This window comes from Ursus americanus, chromosome 14 (genome assembly GCF_024610735.1).
Source record: "Ursus americanus isolate L20-20 chromosome 14, mUrsAme1.1.p, whole genome shotgun sequence".
In the NCBI taxonomy this organism is placed as follows: domain Eukaryota; kingdom Metazoa; phylum Chordata; class Mammalia; order Carnivora; family Ursidae; genus Ursus; species Ursus americanus.
The window spans coordinates 71,524,204-71,542,972 of record NC_142140.1 but is presented as its reverse complement, the minus strand read 5'-3'; the positions used below and the strand labels follow the sequence as shown (position 1 = coordinate 71,542,972).

At 51.3% G+C, this 18,769-nt stretch overlaps 1 protein-coding gene across 4 annotated transcripts in view; it reads right to left on the bottom strand.

Moving 5' to 3' along the window:
- Positions 1 to 2,714, bottom strand: part of PEMT (phosphatidylethanolamine N-methyltransferase) — an 84,527-nt gene extending 81,813 nt beyond the window's left edge. Inside the window, exon 1 of one of the 4 annotated variants that reach the window (XM_087867691.1) lies at positions 2,613 to 2,714. In XM_087867691.1, the coding sequence (XP_087723817.1) occupies positions 2,613 to 2,667 (55 nt within the window). In that variant the 5' untranslated portion in view covers positions 2,668 to 2,714. The remainder of the gene's footprint in view (positions 1 to 2,612) is intronic. The other 3 variants (XM_045778184.2, XM_087867697.1, XM_087867692.1) reach the window with 3 other exon arrangements.
- Positions 2,715 to 18,769: the final 16,055 nt, after the last annotated feature.

The following is an 18,769-nucleotide window of genomic DNA, read 5'->3' as shown; positions in this document are numbered from 1 at the left end:
GGGCAGGAGCACTCACTGCCTGCAGCCGGCTTTGATGTGGGACTCTGTCTTTCACAGCACTGACGTTTGGGGACAGCACGGGGGATTTTGCAGACTGCCCCTCGGGGGTAGGTCTTGTCGCCCACAATTTCCCCGCAGGCTGTGCCTCGAGGGGCCAGAGCGCTGTGGCGTCCTCATCCTCCGGGGAGTGATGTGAGGTCCTGCTGCCCATTCTGGTGCGGGAGCTTTGATCACGGCGCGCGTCAGATCTCTCCCCCACAGAGGTATGAGGGGTTCAGCTGTGTTCTTTCTTCTGAATTACTGGTCTGTCATTGCCTGCTGGCATCTTGTTCTTGCTTTCATAAACCTGGGGCTTTATAGCCCAGCTCGGGAGGGCAGCTCAGGAGCAGTCGGTTTCCGCGGTTCCCAGGCGGTCAGCAGGGTGAGCTGTCCTCCCAGCCCCTCACCAGCGGGCCCTGCTGCCTGGTCCTTGTGTCCTTGTGTCCCGGCATCCCGGCTGTGTTTATAGAAGACCCCAGGGCCACTTCCTGGTCTAGCCTCCACCCCTCCTCGGGCCTTGGCCTCCCCACCTGCAGCAGGAAGTGCCAGGGTTAGGACCTGCTAAGTTTCTTGGTAAGGGCACTCAGCATTGAGTGGACCATGTTTCGTGGTGTGGGATGGGCTTGCAAACATGGGGTGTCCCTAGACCTCACCTTGAAATACATCCCCAACCCAAAACACCCCTGAAACATGTCCAAATGGCTCCAAGAAAGGGGTTGTGGCCTCCCTTTGATAACAGCTACAGGGAAAAGCAAATCATATTAGCTACTATGGGCTGAGAACTTCCCATGCACTGGTTTGGGTTTTTTTTTAAGATTTTATTTATTTATTTGACAGAGAGAGAGACAGCCAGCGAGAGAGGGAACACAAGCAGGGGGAGTGGGAGAGGAAGAAGCAGGCTCCCAGCATAGGAGCCTGATGTGGGGCTCGATCCCGGAACGCCAGGATCACGCCCTGCGCCGAAGACAGACGCTTAACGACTGAGCCACCCAGGCGCCCCTCCTATGCACTGGTCTTGTACTGAGCCCTTGGTATATGTTATCCCATTGACACTGCAAACAATTCATTTTACAGATGAAAACAGAGAGGCCCAGAAACTCTAAGTGGCAGTCAGGAAGCGTTGGGGCCAGGACCTCCACCCCAGGAGGCTGGACCCTTAACGTCCCATCCTGTTCAAGGCTATCCGCCGACGGAGACAATGGCACATATTGGTCGTAAGCTCGGGTTTCTGAGTTAAACCTGAACAAGAGATTGAATCGTTGCTCAGCAAATATTTGCCGCTCTCCTCCCCTCCCATTGCGGGTAGAGCAGACTGCCCTGTGCCATTGACTTTGCGCCTATGTAACCTGCTGTAAGGGGCATAAGCAGAGGCCTCAAATGTGCCGGTGTGGTTTGCTTGGACTTCTCGTGCTCTGGTGACCTACCGTGAGAAGCACAGATCCTGAGTGACTGCTGCCCCTTTAGCCTGGGTCCCAGAACCAACACACCTGGGGGAGACCTGATGTCAGTTCGGCCCCGCTGACTGCAGACTGAAGCGGAGCCACCCGCCAAACACCTGCTATAACCCCCTGAGTCCGGGGTGTTTGTTATGTGGCATTACTGTAGCGAGAGCTGACAGATACAATCTGGGTTCAAGAACCAGCGTGGGCGGGTCCTAGAGGCACCTGCAGACCTTGCTTCCTCATCAGTGTAAATGGTACCACACTGGTACTGATCTTACAGGCCTGTTGTGAGTTTCAAAGGTGATAATGCTCTCAGCACAGTGCCTGGGGCATAGAAGGTATGTAGGCAATGTTTGTCATTCATGCCACTATCACCACTGCGGCTACTGTCACCATGAGCAGTGACCATCAGGATCCAGTAAGGAGCCCTAACCTCCACCCTCAAGCACTCGGACAGCCTGAGGTTAATGAATTAGAAGGAGAGCTGGCCCTGGGTGAAGGGGAGTGGCCCCCAGCAGTACTCAGCCCTGGTCCCCGAGTTGCCCCCTCCCAGACCCGTGTTCCCCGGTGAGCATCTGGAGGAGGCTACTGGGGGACCACATGACTAAGTGCCTGCTGGTGAGGCCTGGCCAGGTCGAAGTGACCCACTTCAGAGTCAGCCCAGGACTTCGATAACCAACACTTTCAAATTACAGGCTAGCTGCAGAGTGCAGTCCCTCCCAGGAGTGTGAGTGTTAGCATCTGGCTCTGTGTTCCTGAGTGTGTGTGTGTGTGCGTGTGTTTCCGGGCGTGCACAAGTGTGCGTCAGCATCCAAGTGTGTGTGTCTAGTTTCCAGTGTGTGTGTGAATGGGTGTGACTGTTCCAGTGTGAGGGGGCGTGTGTCTGGGTGTGTTTGCCTGTGTTTGGGCCTCAGTGGGTACGTGTCTGTGTGATCTGTGTAGAGGGAGTGTATGTCCATGTTTCGGTGTGTGTGAGCGTACGTCTGCATTTCCAGGGCCACGGGTGCGTTGACTCCGGACTCAGAGCATTGCTGCCAGAAGTTGCGTAGGACCTGGCCCCACAGTGACACCCTCTCCCACACACACCAGGGCCAGACACACCTGGGGTCCCATCCCGTCTCTGCCACTTACCCACGAATGCATCCTGGGCAAATGTCCCGACCTCCTTGAGCGCCCAGGTCCTCATGGGCTTGTCCTGGGGGTCAAAGGCAACAAGCCCTTGGACCGGCTCTCTGTAGGCGGCCTCTGCGGACCTACAGGAAGCTCAGTCATTCAGAAAGAGGAAGAAACGAACTGTGGAGGGGCCAGGGAGGCGCAGGCTGTCGGCAATGATGGTAAAGGCGCAGGGAGGGGTCCCAACACCTAGCAGCTGGCAGGTGGCACCATGGAACCCAGGGTCACGGATTCCATCTCGTCATGTCCACTCCATGTTTTCGTGTTTTGTTTTGTTAATTAATACACTTTAGAGTACTTTAGCTTTCTAGGTAAAGTGAGCAGAGAGTACAGAGAGTTCCCACATACTTAAAAAAATTTGGGGGGGCGCCTGGTTGGCTGAGTCAGTAGAGCATGCAACTCTTGATCTCAGGGTCGTGACCTTGAGCCCCATGTTGGGCATGGAGCCTCACTTAAAAAAAATTTTATTGAGATAAAATTCATAAAATTTTAACCGTCTTATCTTCTTTTATTTTTTAACAATCGGTAATCAATGCATGAGAAAGGTTGCTTGAAGCATCTGTGATGATGACTTCATCCTTGACCACTGGCTCACTACGGAGGAGGGGTCATCTGCTGAGCGACCACAGAAGGACGGTGCTAGTCCTTGAGGGGCTTGTGGGTCCGCGCCTGGCAAAGATCCCACGTCTTAGAACCTTCAGCACTGGGAGTTTTTCTTGCAGTGATTCTCACAGTCTTACTGGGTATCCGAACTGGTCCCTTCACACTGGGATTCTTTGCCTTTGAGCCTCTGATCAAGTCAGCGCAGACCTTCTCCAAAGATGTGACATTCATTCTAATTCGGTGAACCACCACCTGCAGCTGCCACCACGTCTTCCCCAAGGAGCTATTTTCACCATTTTCAAGTGTACAGTTCAGTGGGTTTTAGTCACATTCACGATGTCGTGTGACCATCATCGTGATCTAATGCCAGGACATCTCCATCACCCCGCAGAGAAACCCTGTACCCATTAGCTGTCGCTCTGCCCCCTGCCACCCCAGCCGCTGGCAACCACTAACCTACTTTCTGTCTCTATGGATTTCCATCTTTTGGAAGAATCGTGCAGTTAGTGTGACCTTTTGTGTCTGGCTTCTTTCACGTAGCGTGATAGTTTCAGGGTCCATCCACATTGCAGCTCATATCAGTACTTCGTGCCATTCTATGACTGAGTAATACTCCACCGGACAGTCATAGCCCATTTTGTCCCTCCGTCCGTCTGTTGATGGACACCTAGGTTGTTTGCGTATTTTGGCTGTTGTAAATAATGCTGCTGGGACATGCCATGTACAGGCTGGGTTTTGTTTTGTTTTGTTTTTTACCTTTTTTTTTTTTTAAGTAGGCTGCACACCCAATGTGGGGCTTGAACTCACTACCTTGAGATCAAGGGTGGCATGCTCTACCGACCGAGCCAGCCAGGCGCCCGCCAGGTTGTTGTTTTGTGTGTGTTTTCTTTAAATGGATTCACTTTTTATTTCTCTTGGGTGTTCTCTAGCAGCGAAATTGTTGAGTCATAGGGTAACTCTATACTTAGCCTTTTGAGAAACTTCCAGACTGTTTTGCACAGTGGCTGCACCGTTTGACACTCCCACCAGCAGCTCGTGAGCGCTCCAGCTTCTCCACGGCCTCAGCGACACTTGGGCTTTCCTGTCCTTCTGATACTAGCCGTCCTCATAGGCGTGAAGCAGGGTCTCAGGGTGGTTTTGATTTGCATTTCCCTGGTGGCTAATGATGTCGAACATCTTTTCCTGTGCTATTGGCCATCTGTCTATCTCCTTTGGGGAAATGTCTGTTCAGATCCTTAGCCCATTTGTATTTGGGTTATTTACCTTTCTACTTTTGAGGTTTTTTTTTTTTTTAAGATTTTATTTATTTATTCGACAGGATAGAGACAGCCAGCGAGAGAGGGAACACAAGCAGGGGGAGTGGGAGAGGAAGAAGCAGGCTCCCAGCGGAGGAGCCTGATGTGGGGCTCGATCCCATAACGCCGGGATCACGCCCTGAGCCGAAGGCAGACGCCCAACTGCTGTGCCACCCAGGCGCCCCTCTACTGTTGAGTTCTAAGATAAAGGGGCATTACACACAAGGAGTCATTTAAAATGCAATGTCGGCCATCTCTGCTTCTCAAGGGTGTCCGCCCTGTCCCCCAAGAAAACCCCTGTCCCTGTCCTAAGGTCCTGCTCCAGCCCTCCAGTGTTTTCACACACCCCCACCCCCCATCTCTGGGGAAAATGGAGCACTCCTTCCCCTGCGAGCTTGCTACCAGGCAAGCCCAAGACCTTTCATCCAATCGAGAGCTCTTTAGAGTGTTTTTCCAGACAAAAGCTGCTCTTTCTCTAAACACCAGTGCTGCTGCCGCCTTGTATGTATGCATAAATAGCTACAGCTAGCTTCTGAAAAATAGAATTATGTGATTTTTCTTCCAGGTACTACACATGAATGACTCCTAATTTACTATTTCTCGGTTAAACTTCCCTTTGAGGCTCCAGACTCCCTCCACCTGTTGAACTCCTCCCCACCTCACGGGGTAGGGTGGGGGGGTCTTCCAGACACCTCGCCCCCAGCCCCCTCCATTCCTAGTCCATGACCCAAGGCCCGCCCTCCCTGCACCACCCAGAATCCTCCCTCCCCTCTCCACCCCTGCCACAACAAATCAGTCATCAGCAACCATAATTGTTCCTCAGAAACAGCTCTGCTCGGGCCTCATCGGCTCCCACCTGGACAGTCACCATGGCTGGCCTCCCTGCCTCCACCCCTTCCAGAGCAGCCTCCCCCCAACAGCAGGTGACTCCCCTGCTCAAAACCCTGCAATGGCTTGTTGCTGCGTAGACCAGAGTCCACTCCTCTCGGGCTGGTACAGGACACCCTTCCCGAGTCAGCTCGTTCGTGTTGTTTGATAGCTTCATCTGTGCAATCGCCTGAACACCTACCATGTGTAAGGCACTGGGACACAGTAGAGCAAAAAGATGGGGCTTTGAGGAGGACCAAACCATTGCAGGCTGACCAGTGGTACAATGGGCCTATAGGGGGACAACGGGGACAGAGAGTGGGGGACTAAACCCAGCTTGAAGTCAGACTCTTGGAAGAGGGGTTCCCTAGTACCCATTCCTGCTCATCACATCAGATTGCCTCCAGCTCCCAGAATGCACTTGGCTGCCTTTACAAACCCACCCCACCCCCACCCTTTGGGCAAACTCCTCCAGGCCTCACCACCTGGTTGAAGTGTCTCCTCCCTTACGAGGCACCCCGACCTTGTGCAGAGTTGACTGGATGGCCCTGCAGAGACCTCATTACAGTCTCAATCTCATCCAGCTATTATTTTAACTATGACTTTCTGGTCAATGAGTGGTCATCTCGGTTTTATTTTCGGTTGCTATGGACACCCCAGGACACGACGTGCATTTCTCCCCCCCGGCACCTCAGACCTCCACCAAGGAGAAGGGGGCCTTTCCCATCGAGAGTTCTGGCATCTACTAATGCAGTGTTCTCAGGCAGGGGTGATTTTGCCACAGACACATCCCCCCCTCCCACCCAGGGACATTGGGAAACGTCTGGGGACATTTTTGGTTGTCACAGCAGGAAGGTACCACGGACATCCTGTGGGTAAAGGCCAGGAGGATGCTGGCATGCTACAATGTGCAGGACAGCCCCCCAGCCAAAAATCGTCTAGCCCAAAATAGAATAGTGACAAGTTGAAAAGCCCTGGTCTCACCCTAGGTGTGTGTGCTTCAGGATAAGAGGGCCCTGCCTGAGTCAGGTGGGCTTCCTGGAGATAGCCCATGCTCAGGTTTTTACGTTGGGAAGTTCCAGGTGCCGCTAGGGCATTGGCTGCCTGCTTTGCGAGGGGAAACAGTTGTAGATAGGGTGTTGGAGAGACGAGGAAAGGAGCCTGCTGCCCACCACCTTGGAGGGTCAGCAGGTTGGACACAATGAGAGTCCATTTCCCAGCGCCCCTTGCTGTTAGGTATGACCACATAACCAAGTTCCAGCCAATGGACTGTGAGAGGAAGTGACGTCATTGCTCCCAGGCCTCGTGCAAAGACCCTCCCATGTGCCACCCGCATCTCTCTTTCCCCATCTCCCTGCTGAATGAGAGCACCTGGAAGACCCACCTAGAAGAAGCAGAGCCACAAGATGGAAGGGGTCTAGGTCCTTGAATGACTGTAGGAAGCAGACGCTGTGCACCCACTGGCTCCCACCAGCCCACACCCAACTAATATAACAAGCAATAAATCTTCATTGTGCCATCCCCTGGGACTTCAGGGTTTAGTTGTTATAAGAGCTCATCTTATTTAACTAAAATCAGCCTGGGTCAGCAGAAATGTGAAAGGTGGAAGACAAAGGTCCCCTTCAATAATTTTAGGGCTGACCAAGCCCTAAGATCCCAATGACCCTGAGCAATTCCTCCTGCCCCCATTACACTCTTTGGTAGTTTTTCCCAAGCTTGGCACGTGGGCCTTTGGGTGGGGTTTAATCTGACTTCGGAAAGGGAAGGGATTTCTTACACCCCGAGAGTTGTGCAATGGTTTGTACCTGTGAAAAGTCTGTGTCATCCTTTTCGGTGACTGTGTCCCCCTTGAGGAGACGGTCTGAGCCTGATTTGCTGGATGTCACCAAGACCCAGCAGAGGCTTTAGTGCACAGCAGTCCTGAGGAACAGTTGTGGTCATCTCTGAACATGCAGTGTCCCTAATTGGCCCACCCTCTGCCTTCACGTTTGTATCAGTTGGGAACACATTCGCCTGTAAAAAAAAAAAAAAAAAAAAAAAATCCAACCAAGAGAGGCTTAAACAAGTGGATAAGGGGTTCTTTATTTCACATAACATAACTAGAGGCAGGTCGTGGCCAGCATCAGGGACCGTGTCACCTTCCCTAATCTAATTCACCTTCCATCCTCAGGTTTTGGCCTCCAAGTCACAAGATGGCTGCCATTGCGCTAGTCCTCACACTTAGGTGCAAAACAAGCCAAGGTGAGGGAAAGGTCAAGGGCCACACAAGCTACTCCTGTCTCTTTTCATCAGGAGAGCAAAAGCTTTCCCAGAAATGCCCCCAGTAGACCTTCTGCTGTAGGATTGACTGACCAGATCTGGGTCATACGATCAGCATGAGACACTGGGAAATTTGGTCATGACTGGCTTAGAACATTGATTAAAAAACCAATCGACATGGGGCGCCTGGGTGGCTCAGTCATTAAGTGTCTGCCTTCAGCTCAAGTCATGATCCCAGGGTCCTGGGATTGAGAACCCCCATTGGGCTCCCTGCTCAGCAGGAAGCCTGCTTCTCCCTCTCCCTCTGCTTGTGTTCCCTCTCTCGCTGTGTCTCTCTCTGTCAAATAAATAAAAATCAGAAAAAAAAAGCAAACAATCGATGTTTTCTTAGAACAAAGAGAACAGGTCTTAGGAAATTGGCTGACGCTGTCTGCCTCCATTGTTGTCAGAAAGTCCCCATGACTTTCAGAGAGGACCACCATGCCTGGCCTTCTCCAGGCCCGAGGCTCTGTGAAGATAAAATGGCAGGAGGGTTCATGGCTCCTTTCCCTGTTTCCCCATATCTGCCCGTGGCTCCATCCCGGTGCTTCTTCCCAGGAAGCCTTCAGCAGAACCACCACACCCCGTCCAGATGACCTCTCCCAGCACAGACCATCTCAGTCACTCTGGCAAAGCTCAACTCTGTTCCCAGGAGATGGAAGGAGAGTCCACAGGTCACTCTCCCAGAAAAAGCAGCTGGGTCAGTGCTTTCCACAGAATAGGCACCGCATTCCCAGTTACTCCCATTTGGGAAGCTGTCACATCTCCCCAGAGCCCCGGTCTTTCCACGCAAGCTGCAAAAAACCACTTAGACTCACGTGTAGATTCTAGAATTCCAAGGAAATAGAAAAGTAGCCAGAATGGAACTACAATGAACGGCCAGGCAGACAACGTTTAGCCAAATGTGGGAATCAAGGGGAGGAGTTCAGGGGACTGGGAACAGGGTAGTATCAGCCAACGTGTGCCCAGCACCTACTAGGCACCTGGTACTAAATGGAGCCCATTGCAGGCATCAGTCTCTTATTGGGTCTTCAAGTCACTCCAAGGAAGTAGTGTTATCGACGCCATTTTATTCTACGCGTAGTGAAACTGAGGCTCACAGAATTGCCTGCAGTATCGTCCGGAATGTGAGTTCTGGTCAGATCAGGTCTCTTTCCCAGCTGGGTCATTCCCTACCTGTACTCAAATGCCTCGTGCCTCCGTTCCCGCATCCATACAATGGGAATGATCGTAGTACCCATCCCATAGGCTCACTGGGAAAGCTCAATATATTAGTGTGTGTGGAGTATTCAGAAGGGCTGGCCCGAAGTAAACCCTGGAGCCATGCATGCAGGGGTTGTGATGCCCGTTTGACAGGTGAGGGGACGGAAATTCATGAACAATTACGCATTCGCGCATGCAAATGGTGAACCAGTAAAAGGTGGAGCCAAGGGTCAAAGCCAGGTCTCTCCGACACCAGCACCCACACTCTAAACCACCAATCAGTCAGCCTGAAGCCAAACAGCACAAGCCACAGACATGATTAACAAGACAGCAGGGTCTATACACATCAGGTCCCCTAGGAGACCACAGGCACAGCCAAGGGTGAGCAGTGAGATTATAACACTTCATTCTGCCTCCGCCTCCACCCCAGCCCAGAAGCCCAAGAAACATCTTGCAGGCCCGCGGCGCGGTCCTGCAACACGCCAGGGGCAGGCCGAGGCAGGCACGGGGTAGCAGAGACGCAGCCTGCCAAGGATTCGGGCAGGCAGCTGCTCACGTCAGACGGGAAACCAGACACTGCATCTTCTGATGGGAGAACGCAGCAGCGCCTCTGGCCCATCCTCCCCGGAAACAATCCAGCCCGAATCTGCCCAAGTGCGGGAGCCAAGCATCGAATTTCAGGAAAGACCAGAGACAGAAGAACATACCAAACGCCACCACAGGCATGCAGTCTCGAAAAATGCAGACTGTGGAGACTCGGGGGATCAAGAGCTGGTTTCTCCAACCCATAACCTGAATGGATCAAAGAAAGCTGGATGAGGAGCCCACAGATTAGAAGAGACACTCTGGGGGCGCCTGGGTGGCTCAGTCAGTTAAGCGTCTGACTCTGGGTTTCAGCTCAGGTCATGATTGCAGGTGGTGAGATCGAGTCCTGCAGGATTCTCTCTCTCCCTCTCACTCTACAGCCTACCCTACCCCCCACTCCCACTCTCTCTCTCTAAAAAAAAAAAAAATAATAATAATAATAGTAATAATGATAATAATAAGACACACAAATATCAACTGATTACAACGCTGGGTCTTATTTGGACGCCAACCCAAACCAATCAACAACAGCAACTATGTCTGTAGTTATTTTGATAAAAGCAGAGTCTTTGTCTTTTATTTTTTTATTTATTATTTATTTATTTATTATTATTATTTTTTTTTAGGTAAGTCTGCATCCCACATGGGGCTCCAACTCAGAACTCCAAGATCAAGAGTCACGTGCTGTACTCACTGAGGCAGCTAGGAGCCCCGAGCCTTTGTCTTTTAGCGGTAAATGTCGAAATAATTACAAATGAAATAATATGGTGTCTGCGATTTGCTTCAAAGTAACCAGTGAGAGGGATGGGTGGGTTCTGGGAGGAAATAAGATTGACCGGGGTTTGATAACTGTACAGCACGTGACAAGTTCGGCAGGGGGGTTGGGGGGGGTGTTCTTCACACTGTTCTCTCTGTTTTGTATCGGGTTGTAATTATCCATAAGAGAAAAGGTGATGTCTCGACCAAGGGCGGTTCTGCCCCCTAGGGGATCTTCGGCAACATCTGGAGACATTTTTAGTGGTCACGAGCGTGGGGAGTGGATCGCGCTGCTGGCATCTCAATGGAAGGGGTCAGGGATGCTGCTGGACAGCCTACAAGGCTCGGGACAGCTCCCACAATAAGGAGTATCCACCCTAAGTATCTACAGTGCAGGGGTTGAGAAGCCCCCCCCCCCGCCCCCGGCCAGCGCTAAGCTGAGGAGTGGAAGCAACTAGCTTCTGCATTTGGACAGTCCCTCCCGAGAGAGGTCTGGAAGCGAGAAGCCAGAGCAGGGACCTGGGCAAGGGGCATGGCAGTCGAGGCCCAGCCAGGACTGCATCCTAGAGGAGCTGACGGGTAGCGGGCCGGCTATTCTCTGACAGTTTCTGAGCATCACCCCAACAGTTCAGACAACGCAGTGATGGACTAGGAAATCCTCCACCCCCTCCGTGGATGGATTGAGCTGGTGCTGCCCCAGGCCCCAGGCTCCCCGATTTCGTGGGACTGGCATGCCCCAAAGAGATGAATGGCTAAAACATCAGGGCACCAGATGGTGATGAGGTCTCTGGAAAAAAAAATAAGGCATGGGGCGCCTGGGTGGCTCAGTCGTTAAGGGTCTCCCTTCGGCTCAGGGCATGATCCCAGGGTCCTGGGATCGAGCCCCGTATCGGGCTCCTCCACTTGAGCCTGCTTCTTCCTCTCCCACTCCCCCTGCTTGTGTTCCCTCTCTCGCTGGCTGTCTCTCTCTCTGTCAAATAAATAAATAAAATTTTTTTAAAAAATGAGGCAAGAGGAGACTGTGGGGGTGCAGTGCTAAGTAAGGAGGTCCCCTCACTGAGAAGGTGACTTTTGCATCAAGTCTTGAGGCCGTGTCGAGGTGGCCATAGCAGCTGACACAGACACACCTGACCCTCAACTTAGGAACCATCCTGGGTACGCAGGCAGGGACATTTCAGAACGAGTCCCCAGGCAGCCCCTCCCACCCCATGGCCTCAGCAGTCAGCTGTGATCACTCCATTCCCCACCATCTCCCCTGTGCAGAGCGTGGGTGCCATTCCAGTGCTCTGGACAGCCCTTCCCCAAAGCCAGAGGAAGTTCCAAGTTCAAGGGCAGGTTCACGGGATAAGCCGGGGGGGGGGGGGGCGTGGAAGCCCAGAGGATTTTGTTTTTATTGTGGTAGAATCCACATACCATAAAATTCCCTGTGGCCACATTTTATACAGACGCAGCGGCATTTGGTACTTTCGGTGTCATACGATCACTACCTCTATCTTGTTCCACAATGCTGTCAAGCACCCCAAAAGGAAACCCTGAAGCCACTGGGCGGTTCCTCTCCATCCTCCCTCACCCCAGCCCCTGGCAACCAGCAACCTGCTCTGTCTGTGGATTTGCCTCTGCCAGACATTTCCTATACGCAGAATGACACAGCAGGTGGGCTTTGGTGTCTAGTGTCTCTTGATTTAATTTATTAGAGGCCCCTCTGGTTGCCACAAGGAGAAGGAGGGTCCATAGTGAGGCATGGTTGAGACAGGGAGGCCAGAAGGAGACTGGAGGCCCCATCAGGTGAGGGATGCAGGCGGCCCGGACAGGTAGGAGATAGGCTGGTGAGAAAGGAGGGGACCCAACTGCATTTTGGAGGCACAGCCACTGGGAATTCCTGCACCTGGACCATGGCAGGGAGGGACACTGAGGACTCAGGGAGGACTCAGGTTTTGGAGCCTGAGCAGCTAGGACCACGGTGGTTGCAGAGTGGGATGGTGGAGACTGGGACAGGAGGCGAAGAAAAGGGGAGCTGAGTAAATCAGAAACCCCTCCAAGAATTTTAGAGACAGGTACAGGGGAAGGGTTGCTGCAGAGACTTTTATCACAAGCCAAGCCTGGAATGTGAACCTCAGAGCGGGGTGGGAGGAGGGGAAGCTAAGTGAGATATTGTGCTGAGGACATGAACAATGCTCATCAATGAGGGCGAGCCATCCACCTCCAGGTCCCTTGTGTGGAACTGGTCAGTTTCTCCTGCTCAAGGGGATGTATATCAGCAAGAAGCTAAGCACATCTGCCCTCTCAAAACTTCAGGGGACCCACTCACCTGTCTACCCAGAGGAAATGTTTTTGGAGCTCAGGGCCACCATGCACTGTTGCACAGGTTGGGCACTGTGCAACACCAAAAGGGCACTTTTATGCAAACTGGCATTCTTCCTAGACTTAGGTAGTGCACAACCTGCACAGTGCTCCCTGGAAGTCATGATCATTGTGGAATTTCTGAGTTTGTAAATAATGGGGCTCCCTTGAGAAGAGATGGGAATGTTTGTGAGAAACATGGCAGTTTTCTCTGCTTCTGAAGGTCAAATGAACTTTGGCATTTAAACACAGCTGCTGGAGTTGCCCTAAATCCTGTGTTTTCTTTCTAAGAAGAAAAGCTTGGCCAGAGAAATGTCAGCTCTGAGGTAGACTCGGCTGGCTCACACCGGCCAGCCACTAAGGAACTGTGCCATATCACCACGTTCTCTGGGAAAGTGGGTGGCTCCCCAAGTCATGCATGTGGACCTGACTCCTCTGGGGTCAGGGAGGACCCCTGCTTGGTTCAGTCTTGGGACCACCAGACAGAACCTCCCAGGGCTGGGCTGCCATGCTGACCCATGTGGGCTGTGCTTTGTACATGGGGGATCTCTAGGTGATACTATGCAAACAGGACCTGCCCTCTGGCAGCTTTGGGGTACAGATCAGGAGAACCCCAGACCTGGGCTCAAATCCCAGCTCTGCTGCTGGCTGGCTGTGTGCAACCTGAGGCAAGTCACTTCACTTCCCTGAGCCTCCGTTTTTTCTTCTGCAAAGTGGGGACCTGTTGGGGCTGCTGGAAGGGACAGACGGGTGTGTGGTGGGTCCCTGATAAATGCTAGGGTCTGGGCTCTGATAACCCTTGTCATGATCCCTGTACCCATTCTTGGGGGGACAAGGGAAGACACTAACATACACCCACTCACACGTTCACACATTCACACACAGAAGACTAGCCAGGTTTCAAAATCCTCTAAATACCCATCCTAAGCCAGGAGGTCTTACTGACTCTTTTATTCTTCCTTTTTTAAGAAAGATCTCTAAAATACAGAACAGTGGAAAGAATAATAAACAGCCCTTTGCCATCACGCAGCGAAGTCCTGGCAGGCGGGCATCCGTGGATGGTGGGAATGAGCTTGACCTCTGTGCTCACCCCGCTGACCCCTGGGGCTATGTCTGGCCCACACGAGGAATTGAGGGTCTGCGGGTTGCAGGAGGCAGAAGGAGCAGCCCTCCTGCTAAGCTGCAGGAAGAAGCCATGAAGTTCCCTCCATCTCTGCTCCCCTGGGGGACAAAGTCCTCTCCTCTGGAAGGCCCCCAACAACACCCACGTGAGGGCCCCTCGAAGGCAACACTTCATGTGGGCAAGCTGGTAAGGTCAGAGCAAAAAGACCCATCTCCCTGGTTGTGTCTGTTTCCTCATCTGTCACACTCGAATGACACTCCACGGCTGTCCCATGACAGTTCACGAGAAGCTGGTGGCAGTGTGGTGGTTGCTGTTCCGTGGAAAGCCTCACGTTCCCTGCCTTCCTGCCTCTGCCTGTGTCTTTGACCTTGGGCTCCCCACTGCCTCGTTCTCCCCTGACCCCGGCCCAGGCACCTCCAGGGAAACTCTGAGCCCTCCTGTGCCCGGGGCTTCTTCCCATGCCCACCATGGCCAAAGAAATCCGAGAGCAGAATGTCCCTTCCTTCCTTCCTTCCCTCCTCTCTCCCTCCTCCTTGCTCTCTCTCTCTCTCATTCCACAAAGTCTGATTCACCTGTGTCTCCTCGCAGTGCCCAGGCTAGACCCCACACTCAATGCACCGAGTAACATCATTTGCAAGCACACATGCTGACACACACGTTCACATGCACAGTCCTCCTCTAAATACCTATCCTTAACCAGCAACGCTCACTGGTTCTTTTTTTTTTTTTAAACTTGAAAGAGAAATATCAAAACTACAGAGAAAATGAGAGGAGAAAGCAAACCTGAAGTGACAACTTCTACATTTGTTCATTGTTGCTTCTCTCTCTCTCTCTGCTCAGGGGCAAGGAGCAGCACGGAGTTCCTGGAGGGAGGCAAGTCAGGGCCTGGCGTGGAAGGCGATTCCTGTTTCCCCCACACCCACTAAGAACGGCTGTCCTCCACTCCTGGTCACTCCAGTCTGGCGGGAGAAAGGAGGGCCCCACTGTCGTCCTAGCTGGCATCTCTCTGCTTACTAATGAGCTCCAGCACCTTCTCATACACTCCTCCATCAGGTTGGGTTTCCTTCTATGAAGTGCCCATTCATGTATCTTGCCCATTTCTCTGTTGGGTTTCCAGCTTTTTTCTTGTTGGCTTGTAGGCGTTCTTTGAAAGGGCTGGATGCAGATTCCTTACTGGAACTTTGTTGTGAAATTTATATACAATGAAAGTAACCACTTGAAAGTGTGCAATTTAGTGGCACTTAGTACCTTCCCAGTGCTGTAGGAGTACCACCTCTATCTACTTCCAAAATATTTTCATCACCCTGAAAGAAAACCCCATCCATTCACTTCGGTCTAATTCCCTTCTTCCCCCAACCCCTGGCAACCACCAACCAGCTTTCTGTCCCACTGGATTCTCCTCTTCTGGATATTTCCTGTAAATAGAACCTCAGAACTTGTGGTCTTTCATGCCTGGCCTCTTTCACTTAGCATAATGTTGTTGAGGTTTATTCTCATTATAGCACGAGTCAGTGCTCATTCCTTTATGTGGCTGAGTAATATTCATCGTATACACAGCACATTTCCTGCATCCATTATTCCACTGATGGCCATAAGTGTTGTCTTCACCTTTTGGTTATTGTGAATAATGCTCTATGAATATTCACATACAAGTATTTGTTGAGTACTTGTGGTCAATTCTTGAAGTGGGGGGTCGTACATCTAGGTGTGGAATTGCTGGTTCATATGGTAATTCTATGTTTGACTTTCTTAAAGATTTTTTTTTTATGTGACAGAGAGACAGCCAGCGAGAGGGAACACAAGCAGGGGGAGTGGGAGAGGAAGAAGCAGGCTCCCAGCGGAAGAGCCTGATGTGGGACTCGATCCCGGAATGCTGGGATCACGCCCTGAGCCGAAGGCAGACGCTTAACGACTGCGCTACCCAGGCGCCCCTATGTTTGACTTTCCGACTAACTGGCCAACCCTTTTCCCCAGTGACTGCACCATTTTACATCCCCACCAGCCTCTAATGAAGGCTCCAGGTTTTCCACATCCTCACCAACTCTTACTATGTCCCATGTTTTGTTTTTCTTTAAAGATTTTATTTATTTATTTGAGAGAGAGAGAGACAGCACAAGCAGGGGGAGCAGCAGGCAAAGGGAGAAGCGGGCTCCCTGCTGAGCAGAAAGCCCAATGAGGGGCTCAATCCCAACACCCTGGGATCATGACCTAAGCCAAAGGCAGATGCTTAACCGACTGAACCACCCAGACATCCCCACTATTTCCCGTGTTTTAAATTACAGACATCCCAGGAGGTGTGATGTGATACTTCATTGAGGTATTGATTTGTGTTTCCCTAATGAGTAGGGATGCTAAGCATCTGTTCCTGTGCTTGTTGTCTGTTTTGGACTCATTTGCCCATTGTGAAATTGGATTGTGTTTTTGGTCATGTGGTGTAGGACTTCTGTACATATTTCAGATTCTAGGCCCTTATCAGAAATAGAATTTGCAGATATTTTCTCTCATTATGTAGGCTGTCTTTTCACTTTCTGGATGGTGTTCTTTGATGTACAAAACTTTTAATTTTGATGAATGAAATCTATTTTTCCTTTTGTTACTTGCACTTTTGGTGTCATATCTAAGAATCCTTTGCCAAGTCCAAAGTCATGAAGATTTATTCCTATATTTTCTTCTAAGAGTTTTATAGTTTGTAGCTTTTAAGTTTAGATCTTTGATCCGCTTTGAGCTGAATTTTTGCCTATGGTGTGAGGTAGGGACCCACCTTCATTCTTTCATATGCGGCTATCTGGTGGTCCCCACACCATTTGTTGAAGAAACTATTCTTTCCTCTATGGTGTGGTCTTAGCACTTTGTCAAAAATCAGCTGGGGGCACGAGGGTGGTGCAGTCAGTTGAGTGCCTGACTCTTGGTTTTGGCTCAGGTCATGATCTTGGGGTCATGAGATTGAGTCCTGCGGCCAGCTCTGTGCTCAGCAGGAAACATGCCTGGGACTCTCTCTCCCTCTCGCTCTCCCCACTGCTCTCTCCCTCTCTTTCTCTCTTTAAAAATATAATAAATAAATCTTTTTAAAAAATCAAGTGGCCACAGACTCTCACTTCTATCCTCTTGGTCTGCATGACTATCCTGTGGCAACATCACACTCTGCTGATTGCTATAGCTTTGTTGTCCGTTTTAAAATCAAGAAGTGTGAGTCCTTTGACTTTATGCTTCTTTTCTAAGATTATTTTTGGCTATTCGGGGCCACTTGCATCTCCCAGTGGATTTGAGGATTGGCTTTTCCATTTCTGCAAGAAAGGCTGTTGGGATTTGGATGGCGTTTGCATCAAATCTGTAGATTGCCATCCTGACGATACTAAGCCTCCCGACCCATGAACACCTGATGCTTTTCCATTTTGTTTATGTCTTCTTCAATTTCTTTCAACAACATTTGTCCTTGCTATTTCCAATTATCAAAAATATTTTCTCGGAGCACCTGGCTGCCTCAGTCGGAAGAGTGTGTATCTTTTGATCTCGGGGTCATGGTCTTGAGCCCCACATGGAGTATAGCAATTACTTAAAGAAATAAAACTTTAAAAAATGTTGTTTCTCCCAGTCTGTCATTTGTCTGCTAATTTTTTTATGTATCATCCTTCATGAGGCAGAAATCCTTCATTTTTATGTAGTCAGATTCTCTGTTCTGTCCTTTGCCCAGATGTGTTCTCTCTCTCTCTCTCCTGCATAAGAACACACTTTATGTTTGGGACATTTGGGCTTCATCTTCCCCATCTGATAGTCACAAAGCTATCAACCAACATTTACTCCTATCGGCTTCCCCTCTTATATACAGATTTTGCAGTTTACCTTTTAAAGCTGGATCGTTAATGCACCGGGCCCCTCCTTTGCTTTGCTGTTCCATAGGCCAAACCATCACCCTTCCTTAACCACACCGCCCTTCTCCCAGCTCCGTGATCCCACCTAGATGCCCATGCCATTCCTTTGCATTGGAATGGGTGTGCCAGGCGGGGGGGGGGGTCCATGTGGCCTGGAAGAGCAGTGAACTAGACACACTCCTAGCACTGGGGACAGATCATGATGACCGGTTAAAGTGAAAACAAACAGCACGAGGTGTAACCCAGCGATGCTTGAAAACCAAATGGTATATTTTTACAGGTACAGAAACACAGCTACAGATGAAAGATCAGTTTTCTTAAGTGGGAGCCTTGGTTGGGGGGGGGACGGGAGCAGGGGTTGGAGAGACAAAGGGACACAGTGAAATGAAGTGACAGGTGGTCCCCAGGAGACCAGTGATGCTAACATGCTAAGACTTGACTTCCGCATGGCAAGAAATCCAAAGGGCAGGAGACAGATGGCCCCAGTCAGCAGGAGGGGCTCCCTAGAGACCTCGGCCTGAGTCTGAGGGCCCCAAATGCAGGAGGGTGGGCTCTCCCAGTGCAGGAGGCAGATGAGGCTTGTGTCTTCCCAACCAGGGCAGTCACAGCACCAAGGCTCAACTTGCCTCCAAGAAATCACACCAGGGGACCTACTTTACGGCTGAAGAAGGACCCTTAGAGAACTGACCATTTTACAGATGTTGGAATTAAGGCCACAGAAAGACTGAACCCAGTGAGCTGGCCTGGAGCCACACGTCCCACCCCAGGCTGGGGTCTCTCCCTACAGACTGTCCTGGGCCTGCCCAGCTCAGCAGCCCCAGACCCGAAGACCTTGGCTGTCAGCCGTGACCCCCTCTGGCCACTCTGGCCCAAGGCCCAGGCTCAGCCTAGCCCTGCCACGGCCCCAGGACGAAACAGCTGCCCCTTGCCTTCCTGGGATGGAAGTGGGTCGAGAACTTCGCCCCACATTCTCTGGCACCCCACATTCTCTGTGGCCCCCGCTTCTCCACATGTACTGGGTTTTCAGACACACAGGCCTCTCTCCATCTTCTCTCACTGACTTCTCTTCCTTCCCGAGACCCACAGACAAGAAAACCAGCTTGCAGAGACGTGGGGGCAGAGATCTCAGAGGGGGGAAGAGCAGGCACAAAGCCTGGGGGCAGGAACAAAGATCTT